Source organism: Pagrus major, chromosome 11, assembly GCF_040436345.1.
Source record: "Pagrus major chromosome 11, Pma_NU_1.0".
In the NCBI taxonomy this organism is placed as follows: domain Eukaryota; kingdom Metazoa; phylum Chordata; class Actinopteri; order Spariformes; family Sparidae; genus Pagrus; species Pagrus major.
Window position 1 is genome coordinate 7,273,510 of NC_133225.1, and position 16,044 is coordinate 7,289,553.

General features: G+C 40.8%; 2 protein-coding genes across 2 annotated transcripts in view; one reads left to right on the forward strand and one right to left on the reverse strand.

Moving 5' to 3' along the window:
• The window catches only part of cyfip1 (cytoplasmic FMR1 interacting protein 1), a 29,117-nt gene that overhangs the window by 5,720 nt on the left and 7,353 nt on the right, over positions 1–16,044 (reverse strand). Inside the window, exons 5-23 of the mRNA XM_073475779.1 lie at positions 15,265–15,366; positions 14,981–15,162; positions 14,152–14,248; positions 13,590–13,718; positions 13,359–13,463; positions 12,565–12,656; positions 11,352–11,469; positions 9,931–10,053; positions 9,634–9,759; positions 9,382–9,548; positions 8,426–8,573; positions 7,322–7,475; positions 7,070–7,226; positions 5,391–5,487; positions 4,726–4,802; positions 4,279–4,387; positions 4,057–4,176; positions 3,728–3,927; positions 2,223–2,310 (exon numbers count right to left, since the gene is read on the reverse strand). Coding sequence (XP_073331880.1) covers positions 2,223–2,310; positions 3,728–3,927; positions 4,057–4,176; positions 4,279–4,387; positions 4,726–4,802; positions 5,391–5,487; positions 7,070–7,226; positions 7,322–7,475; positions 8,426–8,573; positions 9,382–9,548; positions 9,634–9,759; positions 9,931–10,053; positions 11,352–11,469; positions 12,565–12,656; positions 13,359–13,463; positions 13,590–13,718; positions 14,152–14,248; positions 14,981–15,162; positions 15,265–15,366 — 2,391 coding nt within the window. The remainder of the gene's footprint in view (positions 1–2,222; positions 2,311–3,727; positions 3,928–4,056; positions 4,177–4,278; positions 4,388–4,725; positions 4,803–5,390; positions 5,488–7,069; positions 7,227–7,321; positions 7,476–8,425; positions 8,574–9,381; positions 9,549–9,633; positions 9,760–9,930; positions 10,054–11,351; positions 11,470–12,564; positions 12,657–13,358; positions 13,464–13,589; positions 13,719–14,151; positions 14,249–14,980; positions 15,163–15,264; positions 15,367–16,044) is intronic.
• On the forward strand, positions 976–1,658 carry LOC141004347 (fibronectin type III domain-containing protein 9). The gene has a single exon (XM_073475782.1). The coding sequence runs from the start codon at positions 1,020–1,022 to the stop codon at positions 1,656–1,658; it is 639 nt and encodes a 212-aa protein (XP_073331883.1). The 5' UTR covers positions 976–1,019.

Below are 16,044 nucleotides of genomic sequence, written 5' to 3' on the forward strand. Positions count from 1 at the left end.
TAACATTTAGACAAGTATGTTTTGTGGCTATTATTTACAGCTGATGAAACAGGGCGTGTGAAAGGATGCATTTAGTGAATTTTATCAGAGGAAAAATAGAGATCTCCAAAGTGAGGTGCAAGCTAAATACTAAATGATTTAAACTCTATTCTTCTGAGATGATCTGTGTCTGAACATGTAATCGTTTTAGTTATTTTTATGATGGTTTATTCAGAAGTCCATTTAAAAATCTAGAGTTCTGAGTAAAAATAACATAAATGTGCCTTGTTCCAATGAGCACCACGCCCTATCTGCATTTGTTAAAAGTGAACACGTCAGTTGTTTCACATTTAATTTCATTTGGTTAATTTTGAGCACTTTTAACACCTGAAAGGCTTCTATTACCATTAAACAACATTTGTTTTGGATCAAGGCCGTGCTATTATTTTGTGTTCTCGAGGTGAAAAAAGCCAAATTTAAATAAATATTACAAATAATGCTCCAATCAAAGCTGAAGCCAATAACTGTACCGTAAGCTGAGCAGTGGGTTTGCTCAGATCGTCAGTTCGTCACCTGTCCTGTAACAGGTGACTCGACAGCACAGATGAGCCTCTTCAAAAATCATTACGCATTACATTATTTGCTCAACATCTGTGCATACACTCACCTCCCTCCCACCACTGCACTTTGTTCCAGATAATCCTTCATACAATGCTTATTATCCTCTTATATTGGTCTTCCACTTTTCATGCTTTGTAGGATGTGGGGATGGGTAGGTGGCCATGATATTTTTCATTAATTCTGTTTAACACGATGTACTGAGAGCGTGAAGAATAGGGAGTGTGTGGTTACATTTTAATCTTTTTATGTACATAGGTGAGTCAGGATTCTGAGATTTAGGATAATATGAAATTCTTCTGTTTTGTCTCTTTTCCAGTTTGGTTTTTTCACTGCGACACTGTGATAACTGAGGAAATCCTTCACTCATATCAACTCAGCTCTGGACACACACAGACGGACTACACAAACAGCCGTGCATCATGGTGGTTGTGGTCTACAACATCTCCACCACCTCAGCCAAAGTGAGCTGGCCGCCTTCCCCCGAATGCCTGGACACCTTCTACAGCGTCATGTACGACCCAAACTGGAACAGCCTCCTGATGGGCTACAAGCGCAAGAGCTTCATGCACGAGGAACGCATCCCTGTCAGTCAGACCACCACGTACCTGGCCAACCTCCTCCCCCAGACTGCCTACTTCCTGTGTGTGACGTGTCAGGCGGCCAATCCGGTGCGGGAGCAGTGCCAGGTGTTCAGCACTCTGAGCGATAACAGCGATGGTCATGACAGATCTGGCTGGGAACTCGCCATGGGCGTCTGGCTGACCTGCTGCATCTTGCTCCTGGTCATCGCTGGCATCCTGTTGTGGGGATGTCTCCACACCATCTGCTCCATCCCCACTCGGGCCGCGGACGGATGCCACGTGGCGACCAACTCAAATCACCAAGATGTATCTGGATCCGGACGCATCTACACTCCACCCAGCAGCAGCGAAGACAACTCTAAACATGCCAACGTCATGCAAGGCCCCCTCCTCTCAGCGCAGACCACCAACCACGTAATTGCCCAAGACCATGAGCTGAGGACACTCGCTAAGCTGTCTGGCACTGAACCAGCATGAACGCACTGGATTGAGGTCATCGCAGCAACATTCTGCCAGGACTGAACTGTCACAGAGTTTTATTATCCACTGATGAAATCTACGGAGCCCCGGGGGTGTCAAAAATGAATACTTTAATTAATTCATGCTTTCAATTTACTACTTTGTAAAGCGCTTGAACAATATCTGAGAGTAAAACTTAAATCTTTTGTTTTTCATGACACCTCTGTAACATCCTAATCGTGTCTGGGATAAAAATGTTTTACAAATGCAACACTGACAATTTATCCTGTCTGTTTAAAATTGTTCTTGTAATACAAATTTAGATTTTTGCAGACAAACATCTACATTTTTTTCCATGTACCTTAATATTTAACGTATTGTTTTTCCAGCATGATGCCTGTATATGTGATCTACGGATATGTGTATATGTCTAACGTGTAGTGACTGTTTGGCTTCAACATGTGGACTGAAGAGAGCTCATACACAGCCAGCCAGGCCACGCCAGAGAACAATAATGATGGAATACAAGAAAATAAAGTGAAAGGCTTTTTCTTTGTGACTGATTCAGACGAGTGTGCTGACCTTTGAGCCGTACAAGTAATGGGGCTGAGCGTTGGGCGGCTTGTCCCTCTGGAACTCCTGAGAGAAGGGCAGGACGGTGCGCACAAACCTGAACACACGGATAAGAAACTCATCAAATATACGTCACTGTATCACTATACACACACACACACACACACACACACACACACACACACACACACACCTATGGGTTTCATCCCCCAGCCCTCAGCCACACTGTGTTGCATATTCTGAGATACAAGCGAGTTAAGTGCAGAAATAAAATGTGTACGAACCAAAACACTGACCATGAAACATCTGTGGTTTAAACAACAGCCGACAAGTTCAACAGTGTTTGAAGCAGACTCTACGGATGCTGTTACTGCCAAAATGAAAAGACTCCCACTGAGAGAGGCCTCCTTTTCATCCATTTATTATAAGGTTTCGCCTGCTGCAACCAGGAATCTGATCCCACATGAACAGCACATAAGCAAAGAGATGATACAGTATATATATAACTAGGAGCTTCATTAGTTGCTTTCCTGCTGTGATCTACAGTTAACACTGGAACTTTATTGCTCGGTTGTAGACCTTTTAATAACAGCAGGGCCAAAACAAGCAACCTTTGGCAGACAAAAGGCTTTGACTGTTGAAGTCTTCATAACATTTGCTTTTTGCTCAGTGCCAGATTAACCTGCTGTAAGGACCTTTGACAAATATTTGTCTTTGGGCCCCTGTTGACCTTAACTGTACGGCAGCATCATTATTTCCCCGGACATCTACAAAACCAACAAGTAGTCTGGAGCTGAAACAAGCCGACTGACAGATGACTAAAAAAGGCATCATTTTGATAATCAATCTAAAGTTTAATTAACTATAAATTCCCCATTTATGAATGGTGGTTATTGTAACAATTCTTTGTATTTTTGACACTGAAGTCAATATTTTTTTGGTTTTGTACTTAATTGGTCGGACAATGCCAAATAATTTATGTTAACTTTGAGCTTTCGGAAACCGTGATCAACATTTTCGCTCCTTTCGGACATTTTACACACTCACACACACAAGTTTCAGCTGTACAGCACTATTGCTACCTTGCCCCAGGTTTGAGTACAATGATAAAGGTTTTAAAACTAGATTTTGACACAGGGCTGCTCTACAGGACGAGTGCCACACGATTAGGTAATAAACAAATTATGCAAATAATCAAATTACAAACAACCAAATATATCAGGAGTGAACCCGGGGCTGTTTTGGCTCCTGGAGGTCTGAGGCCCTGGCGAAGTTTCCCACCAATCCAGCCTTGCTCCTGATGATGCTAGTTGCATGCATTTACATTAAAATCTATGTCTTTAAATCTGTGTTTATCATTCTAACCTGTCCCTGAATCACCACTGACCATAATGGCAGCATGTGGACAGGAATTTGCGTGTGTCATAGTAAAGTACCTAAGTCGCTTACCACCAGTGCAAGGAGAGGACAGTCATAATATTGATAATAGTCGATTGGGACTCAAATTAACACACCTGTTTGTGGAGCCGTTGTAGCAGTAGTTGGGCAAGAAGTCATAATTGAGCTCCCAGAAGACGTGCAGTGTTATCCGGCCATAGGGGGCCGACACGTTGTGGTTGGCCTCGCGGAACATGGCATCCATGCTGTCCAGAGTCAAGTACTTACTGAGGAGCTTGTGCGTCATGCGGTTGATGTCCAGAAGACCTTCCAGTTCCTTTAACAAAGTAATACACAGAAAAATGGTCTACAACTGTACACAAATGCACATGATATAAAATAATAGAAGCAGACACAAATGTTATGTGAGGATGTTACGTATTCATGAAGATTTAAATGAATATACCATGATCGAGGTGAGGTCCTCACTCTCAAAGCGATTGATGGCCAGCTCTAGAGACTTGTGAAGGGCAGCTGAAACCCTCTGAGTGATGAGTCTGTTCAGATCGATGGAGCGGCCTAGAAGCTGAGATTCACAACCACTCGGTAAGGCAGACACAACATGACACCAATATAATGACTGTGGCAGTGCAGATCATTCAAAATTCACGATTGGTGCGGTAAATACCTGGACGTGGCGTTGCTTCAGAAGTGTCTCATAGCGGTTGGAGGACGGCCAGGGAATGTTGGCCCCTTGATTCTTGCAGTCGGCTCTTAAACGTTTGTCGAGCAAAAGACTGAAGCGTTGAAATGAAGAGGGAAGTAAAGTTTTTTGTACGGGCTGTTTCCATAAAGGTGCAATTCTGTTTTTCAAACAATATCTTCTGGAATGAAGCTCTTTACAACCGTGGTTCGACCTTTTTGACGAATACCTTATTGTCTGATTTCGTCACATCTAAAAGTTCACACATTACTCTGAGCCATAAATGTTTCAACTGTTTATCCATTACTTTTAGATACCCATTTAATTAGGTTATGAATCACCACATACAACAGAGGTAAATCCACCACATCCATACTAATTGAAACATATGAAGAAAGAAAAAAAAAAAGTTTACATGGACATTTCACCCACCTTCCAGCTAGGATCTTGTAGTAGGCAAATATCTGATCAGCCAGCTTGTAGACAAACTGATCAAAGCACAGGTTCACCTGAAATAACAGAAGAAGTTCAAATTAACATGTATGTTTGAGAATAAACATTTCAATCTGTGACAACCATCTGAAAAGGGACGAAAATATCTACAATAGAAAATATTTTTCACAATTTCAGAAAAGTTGCCCTGGCATAAAAAAACCCTACAACATTTAAAATGTATTTAGTACATTGTTATGTTTTTGTTATTCATAGGGAATAGGATCAATTCCCCATGTGGTGGTTCGGTAAGAAAAATAATCATTTTAATTGGTTTTGCCGACGAGAGAAAACAACAGAAAACACTTTTATGAACATCTCAACTCAATTCTATCAGAGTTGAGATGAGCAATGCTTATACGCAGGCCTGTAGTCCTTTTTGAAATTCCAGCTGTATGAACTGCACAAACACACCTTCAGAGCTTTTTGTTACCACATAATGACTAGAAATACACTGTAATAATAGCACAATGGACTGAGAGCAGATATGGAAAACTTGCGCATAGAATAGTGACAGCACAAGGACACAGTTCTTATGAAAAGATGACACTCTGTGTTGCCTCTCTATCACATCACATCAAATCATCCCCCAAATATTTCATTACCTCGGCCTCTATTTCATCATAGAGGAACTGCTTCCTGAATTTGGTCAGGGCGTAGTTTGCGCTGTCGTTGTACAAGTCCAGGGGGTACAGCACATACCTGAAGAGGATTAAAGAAAAAGGCTTTACTTCAAAGAGCCTGAAATAGCGAGGCCTACATATTGGTTTATAAATTGCTGAAACTGTAGAAGGATACAAAAAGAGGAGAAAATAAAACAACCATGTACATATATATACACATATACATATATACATACACACACACACATATATATATATATATATATATATATATATATATATATATATATATATATATATATATATATATACATATACATATATACATATATACATACACATATATATATGTATATATATATATATATATACATATATATACATATATATACATATATATATATATCTTTTCAGACTTCAGTCTGAGTAAACATATCAGCATTTTCAGTCTGAAAAGTACTTGAAATGAACCTCTAAGTTCAAAAAGTTAAACATATTAAATTTACATAAGTGAGTGTACTGCACGGCTTATCTCTTAATTTGCAGAACTGGAAAAGCATCACTCTTCCCGTACACTGTAAAGTAAACTCCCTCCTCTAAAGTATCTAGACAGACATCCAAATGTATCTGGGTTCCATAAAAAGTTTACTGTCAATATCAAACATCTATATGGTTGAAATGCAGACTTTTGAGGCAATTTGGGGTGAACAGTTGAAGAATTACAGCACTTATGGTTCGTGCCAGTTGATGTGCTTAATGGCTTATGTAAAACCTGCCTCGTATCAACATAATCCTGCAGCAAAGATTTAAAACAGACATGAAAACATTCACAGTTAATCCCAATTTTTTAGGATTTTACCCAGGGTACTTTTTGAAAATACAAGATGAGAAGAAACTACCGCTGCAGCAGCTGAATGCCTCTGGCCAGTCTTACCACTAATAATCTCATATAGCCAATACTCAAAATTAAAGCACAAAATTTGGTTAGAAAAAGGGAAAAGACACAGTGTGGCATCTAAGTACTTCCAACCCCCTGAATGAGCCTAAGAATGGAGCAATCAGTGATGTATCTTCTGGGCTTCACCATTTTTAAACACCTACTTGCTGCTTCTCAATATTCAAAGTGTCTTCATGCCAAAGTTACAGTTTCTCCAGAACTGGGGGAACAGTGCTTGATGGATGATTCGTACGGATTTGTACAAGCTGAAGAACAGCTCCCAGAAAGACTAACAATTAAAATGTCTGTATGTCTTAAAAAATTATTTGGTAGGAATCTAAGGGGGAATCTCAGCACTGTTAGCAGAGCAGCAGCAGCGTCAACACTCCATCTGTCTTCACTGGGTGCCTTCAGGCACAGCATGGAGTGTAGGTCACCCACATTTCAGCAGCGCTCAGAGTCCAAACCACAATCTCTGCAGTTACATGCGTAAGATGGAAAACAAAATAGACTTGCAGCTCTGGCACATACAGAACAGCACGAGAAAAACGTGAGCAGTGACACAGGCTGTGTAGATCGCTGTATCGATTAAAACGGAAGTGTTCAGACATCTCGAAAAACGTGACTGAACACTTCCTGTAGTAACCTTTTTTGGATGGTGTGAAACTGTTTCACCACAATGATCTTTATCACAGGAAACAAATTTAGTTTTTGCTCTCCTTACTCCATCATGGATGCTTCCTTTGTCTCCAGGATGTGGTCGGTGAGGATCCAGGGCATGGACATTTCGATGGGGAACTGGATCCTGCGGCCCATTGTGAGCTCAAGGAAGAACTCCCTGAACCAGAGCTGGGAAAGATCACAACACTGCTGCAAGGTCTCTGTGAAAAGGGAGAGGACAAAACAGTTTTTTTTTATTAGAGCAGTTTGCTGCAGTTGCACAGCTTCAGGGTCACACTAATCTTTTTTCTCTTACCACTGAAGTTCAGCAGGTGAGTGTAAAAGAAGGACTCCCGGTGAAACTTCTCAATGTCCATGATGGTGGGGCCTTCCAGACTGCTGCGCAGAGTCTTCTTAGAGCCGCTTTTGTCCGCGATCAGAGACTCCAGCATGGTCCTCACCATGTAGAGCTGCATATGAAAGACAAGTAGCAGAGCAGAAAAAACATTGTAGAGGATTCACTGAAGAAAAAAAAAAGAAGTGGAATCATTGCAAGTGCAATCTTATTAGCATTGGCACCCTGGTGGTTTTACGAGCTACATCTCCCTCAAACACTGCGTATCATTTCAAGATACTAGTATCCTGATCTCATTATATGTGTGAGGCTTGTAGAAAAGCTCTTTTCTCTGTGGTGCCTCATACGTGTCACAGAGTAGTACCTCATTAAAAAGAAAGTGTACGAAAAAATGTCCTCTTGATTATTTCTGGTCTTTCAACCACAGCATTAGTCTGGAGGCTGCAGTGCATTTTCCTTTTGGTTAGCACACAAATACACTCAATGCAGTGGAGCCATATTCATCTCCATCTTTTATGACTCAAAACACTAGAGTTCAAATCTGTTGATCCCGGGTAGATAAACACAGAAGGTGACAGTTTAGCTGAGCTTTGCAGTGCTGCACCTGGAAAACAGATTAGTTCTTGGAACTGAGCTCTAAGCTGCTAAATCTGTGTGGTTTATGTAACATAAGGGATGCTACTACAAAATAACATAACATAATTGCACAGATGATTACTATTCAGCACTGGATGGATTTACATGAGAAGTGAGGCTCATTAACATTCATTCAGACATGAAGTGGAGAGAGAACAATGCAGAATACAGAACAGGCTGGTTTATGAGGCAGAGCAGCCCTGCCTGAGATCGTCTGGGCTCATATTATCCAGTGATGAGTGATTCATCTTTAACATGACATGCTGCAGACCTGAGCTGAAATCTCAAGTGCTACAGAGGCTGCTTGAGCTGCACGAGCCTGATTAATGTGGAATTGCAGCAGCCTGGGTCACAGTGTGTGGAGGTGTGGGAAAAGGATAACAAGAGGGAAACGTTAAAGCGAGGTGTGGTGAAGAATGGAGGCCAGACCTGTGTAGTGGAGGGCCCCACTGCACGGCGAGGAACCTTGATATCAAAGCCACCCTTGGGATCTTTTTCTCCGCGGAGGGCAGGGTCGTTGTGGGGCTCCCGGCCGGTCTCCCAGTCACACACCGTCTTCCGGATGGCCTGGAGGACGCTGCAGTGAGAGGACAATTCAAAAATGTAATGACTTTTCACACACTGCAGCTGCTACAGCTTCCCACGTGAATTACGAATGTGATAAAGTATAAAATATTGTTGCTCTGACAAATTTGCTGGAGGATCCACGCAAATCAGTAGACCTTAACTTATTGTATCTTAAAGACATTTTCTGTGCAGGGAGTTGCTGCACAGGAGTTTATTGAAGTATCAAGGACATCAGCAGGAAAACAGATTCACCATCACATCCAAAATGACCAAACTTCAGATAGAAACATGATTATGTGTGGTTATGAAAAAAGCAGTATTTTATAGTTCAGATTTTGTTCATGGCAACAGCCGTAAAAGAGAAAATGTTAAATCATTTCTCAATTAAACCAGCAATAACTGAAATGTCCGAAGCGAGACATATTACCTTTTAAGTTAAAGGTGAATGTGTTAGCAAACATTGGCATGACTAGACGTTGTGTTTCTGTCCACTTGACAAATGTAAGTTCAACATTCACTCTCCTTTAAGCTCTGCTTTGCTCTCCAGGGTAAATAGCTGGCTGCTTCAGCTGGGATAAGCTCCACTGTGTTCACCAGCTGGTTGCTAACTTTAGCTGCTGTTTGTTTCTAGGAAGCAGGCATACAGTAGGTAGAAGGGTTTACTACCCTCAAAAAACACTGCCCGCTTTGGCCAACAAATGCTGAGATATATGCAACTATGGGTGGTATTACTGTGTTAATGCTACAACATAAGTCTGAATGTTGTGTGTTTTTGCACCTGAGATACGATTACTTTAGTCACTTCCACTGATCCATACCTCTGGACGACATTCTTCTTCTTCTTGATTGCCTGTCGTAGGGGGTCACGCAGGGTGACTTGAGCAAAGTCCTGCAGAGCCGAGTAGATGGTGTGGCGTATGGCGTGATTGAACACACTCTCCATGCGTCCCATCAGCACCTGTAGTCCCTTTATCATTGCCATCACCTGCCAAAAGCACAACATTTACATCAGTGACAAGATTACTAGTAGACTGAACAACATACAAGTGTGTGATGAAGACATAACTGACCTCCACAAGGGCAAATTTCTCCTCGCTAGTGTAGTTGTATCTAGTGGCTCTCTCGTACTCCTCAGCGTTGTCAGGACACTCCTTGTTGGAGTATTTGTCAGTTGGATGAACCAGTTTCCAGGAGTACTGTGAGGAAAGTTTTTAAAAGATGTAACCAAATAATACATAAGATGATATATAAATCAGGGATTATTGTGTTTTCATTAATTTATTTAATATTTACAATAATTTACACAAGAAATAGAAAGTCATCAATACGATCTCAACTATGTCTTTGAACAGTTTGTGCCTCCTCACCACTTCCATGACGTGAGCGCTCCACTGGGAGAGCAGCTGCATGCCCTGCAGGGCCAAGTCGAACAGCTTCCTGTACTCTGAATCAGTCTTTTGGGCCTCCTGACGCCCTGATCCGGTCACCACCTACACGGACATAAATAAACATACTTTTAGACACAGACTGTTTTCAAACATGCATGTAGTAAAAAATCCACTGGCCCAGATGGCATCTCTGACCTGCTCCCAAGGCATGTGCAGAAGAGCTAACCCCAGCTTGGTGCCCCATTTTTATTCTTCCTGCCCTCAAGAAAAAATCTATTATAGTCCAAATAGCTAAGAAACTGTGTCCAACTGACAACAGTGATTTTAGACCTTTGACCCTGACTTTGATTGTTATGAAGAGCTTTGAAAAATACATGTTGTTTGGCTCAAGGCAGAGGTCAGCTCAGCACTTGACCCATACCAGTTTGCTTATAGGCAAGGGAGGGGCACTGATGATGCCATTAACAGCATCACCCACCTCATTGTCAAGCACTGAGAAGACCCTGGGAACGAGTACGACACCGCTATCCTCAGACTACTGCACAAAGACATAAGCCCATCAGCCTATTTCTCTGAAATAGGAAAGTTTGCACAGTGTTGTGACGACAACAATCTCACTTTGAATGTTGCCAAAACTAAGGAAATGGTTCTGGACCCTAGATCAGTGGGGGATCATGGCCCCTGTGGTCATACATGACACACACGTTAATCAGGTCTGCTCGTACAAGAACCTCAGCGCTTATTTGGACAACAGTTTAAGCTGGAAGGTTCATGTGGATGATTTGGCCATGAAGGTGATGGTGAGGAATGAACACCAGCCCCTTCAGTCCATATATGAACAGTCTGTTCTCAGGCAGGCTCAGAGGATATTGGCCAACCTATCGCATCGTATCATATCGTATTGTAAAATGCTGACTTACTCCGTAAAAGTTAGTGGGGAGAATTTGCAAAAAATGCTATGAAGGGGCAAATTGTTCAGTGACTTAATGAAACGTCAGAGATTTTAATGATGGCATCCTTTTATCCTTTCCTTTCTCAATCAAGACATTTCTGCATCAACAATTCTGATCCAGAAGTCAGTCAGTTAAACTTGCATCTGAGTCACTCTGGGTTGTGTATCCTGAAAATCCACTGGGGCAAGACATCTGGTGAAAAGCTCGTTACATCACCACTGAGAGCTCACATGTCCCCTTACATACGAAAGAGCTCTTAAGGCCTACTTGTAAAGAAGATTGTCAAAACAGCCAGGTGGTGGATGTTTTTTAATAGGCTCATGTCTGAGGTAATAGTATGCATAGAGTCTTCTCAGCCACCCTTCAAAGACAATCTAACACCTCTCTGATGAAACAACCTCCACCTAAGCCATACCTGGGTGTCTCCCTATGGAATTCCATACTAACCTCACTGTTGCTATAGCGAGCCAGCTCAGAGATGAAGCGCATGTGATCCTCGCGGATCTGAATCATCTGCTCGCAGATGTTGTACTGAGGGCTGCTGGATATAGATGTGCAAGTCCACCTACGGGGGTAAGAGACAGAGTGAGGAACACAGAGATATATTCCTTATTAAAAAAAAAGGCATGTCAACACTGACAGGAAGAAAACCACACGGGGGATAATGGAGCAGAAGAAGACTGAGCAGAACACAATTTAAATGCAAGATAAGGCGAGACACGATGCCATGAGGGTGACATGTGTTTGATATCACAGTGGCTACACGGACAGTACTTGTTAGTAAGATAAATTCATTGTTAGTTTTAGACTCTTCAGGGGAATTGTTGATAATATTAAAGACAAAATCCTCATTAGCCTGATTTCTTGAGGTGTAAAGTGGTTTTAAACAAAAGAAAAACATAAGATGATTATACTTTCTTTCTGTTTTACAGTCACACTGAATGAGAACTGCCTTGAAAAATAAAAAGGAAACATCAACGGCATCTCAAGGTAAACCTTTTCAGCTGTGAGGATGTGATGGTCAGGCAGGAACAAGCTTTCACTGAGGTACAACAGACAGAAATTGTATCATTTAACTGTAATTGAGCCTCTAAAGATGCACTATGCAGTTTTTATTTTTATTTTTTGGTATTTTAAAGCCATATGTTTACATTTTTATTTGTAAACATTAGAGCAAAGGCTTGTGTAAAGAATAACAAACACTGTTGCTAAAAAAAGTTACATAGTTCACCTTTAAGATCAGAAAAATAATATTTACAGAAAAAGGCTGGTTATTTTCTATAAACAAGTATAATATTAAACGTGTTCTCTAGCTTGGCATGATGTAGAATTACTAATTAATCGAATTATTGGAAAACCTTATTGCTTAAGCTTTTAACATCATGATGAGATAAGAAGATTATATGAGAAGATAATCATGACGAAATCATGACTTATTATTACTAAATCAATATATTATCAATACAGGTTATACTGCAGCTCCACATCCAAATGCTCCAACAACAGAGAATTATTAACAGGCTAATGAAATGATCGTTTAACAACACCGAACACCACCTTCATCCTTGTATGACATCTTTCATATCATTCTTAATCATCAGTTGCATATTTTATCTTTCGGTGACACATCCTGATCATTCAGTGTGAGATTTCCTCTCACCTGGATTTGTTCTCTTCAAAGTGGGCACTGGTCTTGATGTAACGAGACAACTCAATCTGCATGTCACCAAACAGAGGGACCACCTGGAGTTGCTGTGAACACCAACAACATAGATTTGCATTACAATCACATCAAACAGTGGGAGCTCAGAACAAAATGGCCGTCTCATTAAAAAGGCAAAATAAATTAAAAGAACGGTGCAAACAACTCATTAAAAAAAATGGTTTATAGTGGACGAAGTGCTGATGGACAGATGGTCCAAATGAAAATCCTGAAAAATATAAACGACAATCCTCATTCACAACATGTAAAAGCTTGTCAAGAATATTTATTTTCTCTTGGGCAACATAACATTTTCTTTTATTATTATTAAAAGAGCACACCGCTACAAATCAAGCATTAAGGATAGCGTGCAATTCATTTGTCACCTTTGACAAAAGGAAATGGTATCGGATGCTTTTCACTATTTAAATTGATAATGAACATAATAGTTACAACCATATTTTTAATTAATTAATTAATTATTAACACATATTAACTAAAAGAGGTTCTCTTGGCCATTTGTTTGTTTTTCTGTCTGATCTTATTGATCCACTCGTTGATTCATGGCCTCCATACATTAGGTCGACCCTGGTGGATACAATGATTCATATAACTCAGCAGCTATTATAATCAAGGCTATTGTATTCCCTATAGGGTTGGGATTTTAAACTGTAATGTGCTCTTGTGTGGTGAATTAAAATACAACTAAAACAAAATACGTTCATGTGTCCATATTTACCACATGTACACACCTTGAAAAACTTGTCAATCTTGGTCAGGTTGATTCTCTTCTTGGCGTCTAGTTTGTAGATGTTGCTGCTGTTTCCGTCCATGAGGTACAAGCCGAAGCCCATTACCTATAAAGTGGTTACATACAGGATGTCCATTACCATCAACAATGCTCCAGTAAATTGTTTCCAATGACGGGATCACAAAGTCAATTGTTTACCAATCGACAGCTGCAGGTGCAGGGCTTTACTTACTTTGAGCAGCATGTGCTTCTCGCTGGGAGTCAGGTACATCTTGTTCTCGTAGTAATCCACACACAGGTTGACGATGTCCGCCAGCAGTTCCTCATATCCATTAATCACTTCCAGCTGCTGCTGCAAAGACTGACAGAGAGTACAGAACAGATGATTGAATATTAAATTACAGTGCTCTTACTGAGGCAGTTCATTTACTTGAGACGCTTTCCTCATTTCAATATTCTCTGTGTTTTCTTGGCCTTGATTCGCCTCAGACTTGTCAGACTTGTCATTTACATTCTGATCATAACAAAGCAAGACAACTGAAGCACATCACTCTGTGGCTTTTGCATTATTCCTGACAAAATTGCCAACAGTGGGCCTACAGTGACATTATCATAAAAACAGTTATGGACATTTTACACCTTGGAAGGCTGTGTATTTTTGCATTATGTTCCAGACCTGCCTGAGAACCTTTAGATAAGCTCAACAAACCAACAGCAACACAGCTGTTGAGCCTTTTTAAGTCAAAATTATCAAATCCTAATAATGTCGAAGTAACAATATGATGCTGACCAACCTGTGTGATTTTGTTGTGGTTCGCCAGGAACATGGACAAATTCTGAGACTCCTGGATGGATGACGGCTCAGACATTTTTCTGAGGAACTGAGCAGCTCTGGGCAAGGGCAAGAAACAGATTTTAATTAAAAAGTTAACACCAAGCCAAACTAAGCAGAACTGTGAAGCGAACCTCCCCATTGGGGATGGAGAGGCACCGAGCGAAAGACGTGAGGCATCATGACTCAAACAAATCTAAACACGCAGATGTGATAAGATATTTTTAGATCCAGCGTGAATTTGTCCGTTGCAAATAACAGCTTTGAAATCATAGAAAGAAGGAGCTCCCTATAAGTGCAGAACTAGCCTAAGAATTATCATGTTTTTAGGATTTCTTTAGTAACAAAGTAATCCAGTGACGGTTGTCTGTACATCCATGGGACACTGCTAACGGGAACTGCTAATAGCTAATTCGGCATCCTTTATGGTGCAGATTTGCCAAAATGTAAATAAATACAGGCTTAAAAGAAACTCATCTCACAGAATCCGAGGCAACATTACACTTCACGCTGACATCCCTTAAATTATAAGAATTATAGTAGTAAGTCCAAAACTTAGATGAAGATAAGACCGATATTTAAAACTCTCTCTGTGTTTAAACCTGAACTAAATACAACAGAAGTCAAAGGTTTGGGATGCCACACTGTGGACACCTCTGGTCCAACACATGCTGTTAAAGAACACACAGTCATGGGTGCTGAGTGATGCTGCCATCTAGTGTCTGTTATCATATTCAACTGTGTGAATACATGCAATAGGCTGTAACTTTAAAAAATAAGTTCCTGAATACCTTTTGTAGGCAGAGTGGTCGTTCTTGACGCTGCACTTCATGTTCTTGAGCTCGTCCAGCACGGCGAACATGTTGATGAACTTCCCGAGGGTGAGCAGGTACGCCTCGGAGACAAAGTCTTTCCTGCGCTCGGTGTGACACAGGCGACGGACTTCCCCGCAGAAACGGTCGATCGCTGTACGCTGGAAGAGAGAAAGAGGAGAGAAATGAGCAGGTTTTTGTGACTTTTCTTGACCAGCCTACATGTAGCGGACAGTCCAAGCTGAATGTAGATTGTAAATTACCTGGAAGTACATGAAATTCATCAGCTTGGTGACTTCGGGCTCCAGGACCTCCACTGTCTTCTCATAGATCTCCACTCTGTTGGGTTGTTCGTTGCATTTCACCTAAAAGAGAAACAATATTGAGGAAAAGAAAAACCTCTGGAGCTTCTGGGATATTATTATATAACATTAGGGTTGCACCTAACAATTCATTTCACTATTGATTATTATGGAGATAATTTTCTGGATTAACTGTTTCATCTTTAATATGACAGAAAGTCAGAGATCAACAGTCCAACACCAAAAGATATCGAACTTGCAGTGAAATATGACAAAGAGGCCGTTCACATCTGGTATAAACATACATGTTGAGTGATCCAATCACAAGTTGACAGCTTTTAGCCCGTCAAATATGTCTCAACGTGCGTCTCAAGTGCCCTCTTGTGATCGGATCTCACTTCCCCGCTTTATATGCAAAATACATCTAACGTTACATCAGCGAAACAAACGGAAACAACGTTTTATACCAAAAGAAAGAAATATCTTCATGTACAACATTAGCCAAATTAACAAGTAAGCCCAACTAGTTATGAATTTGTTGTTGACAGCGTTTCAGTTTATAAAATTCCTCCAAACGCAACAAGTCTCAAAATAGAGCACTTTTTTAAGGGAGTCTGTGGACTTTCTCCTCAGACAACAAAGAAGTCTTATTCTTATTAGCAGAAGCAGACAGGGCGCACTTTAGACATGACAGGCTGGTACAGCGTGTTGTAACATTAAATAAATAACACTTTTTACAAG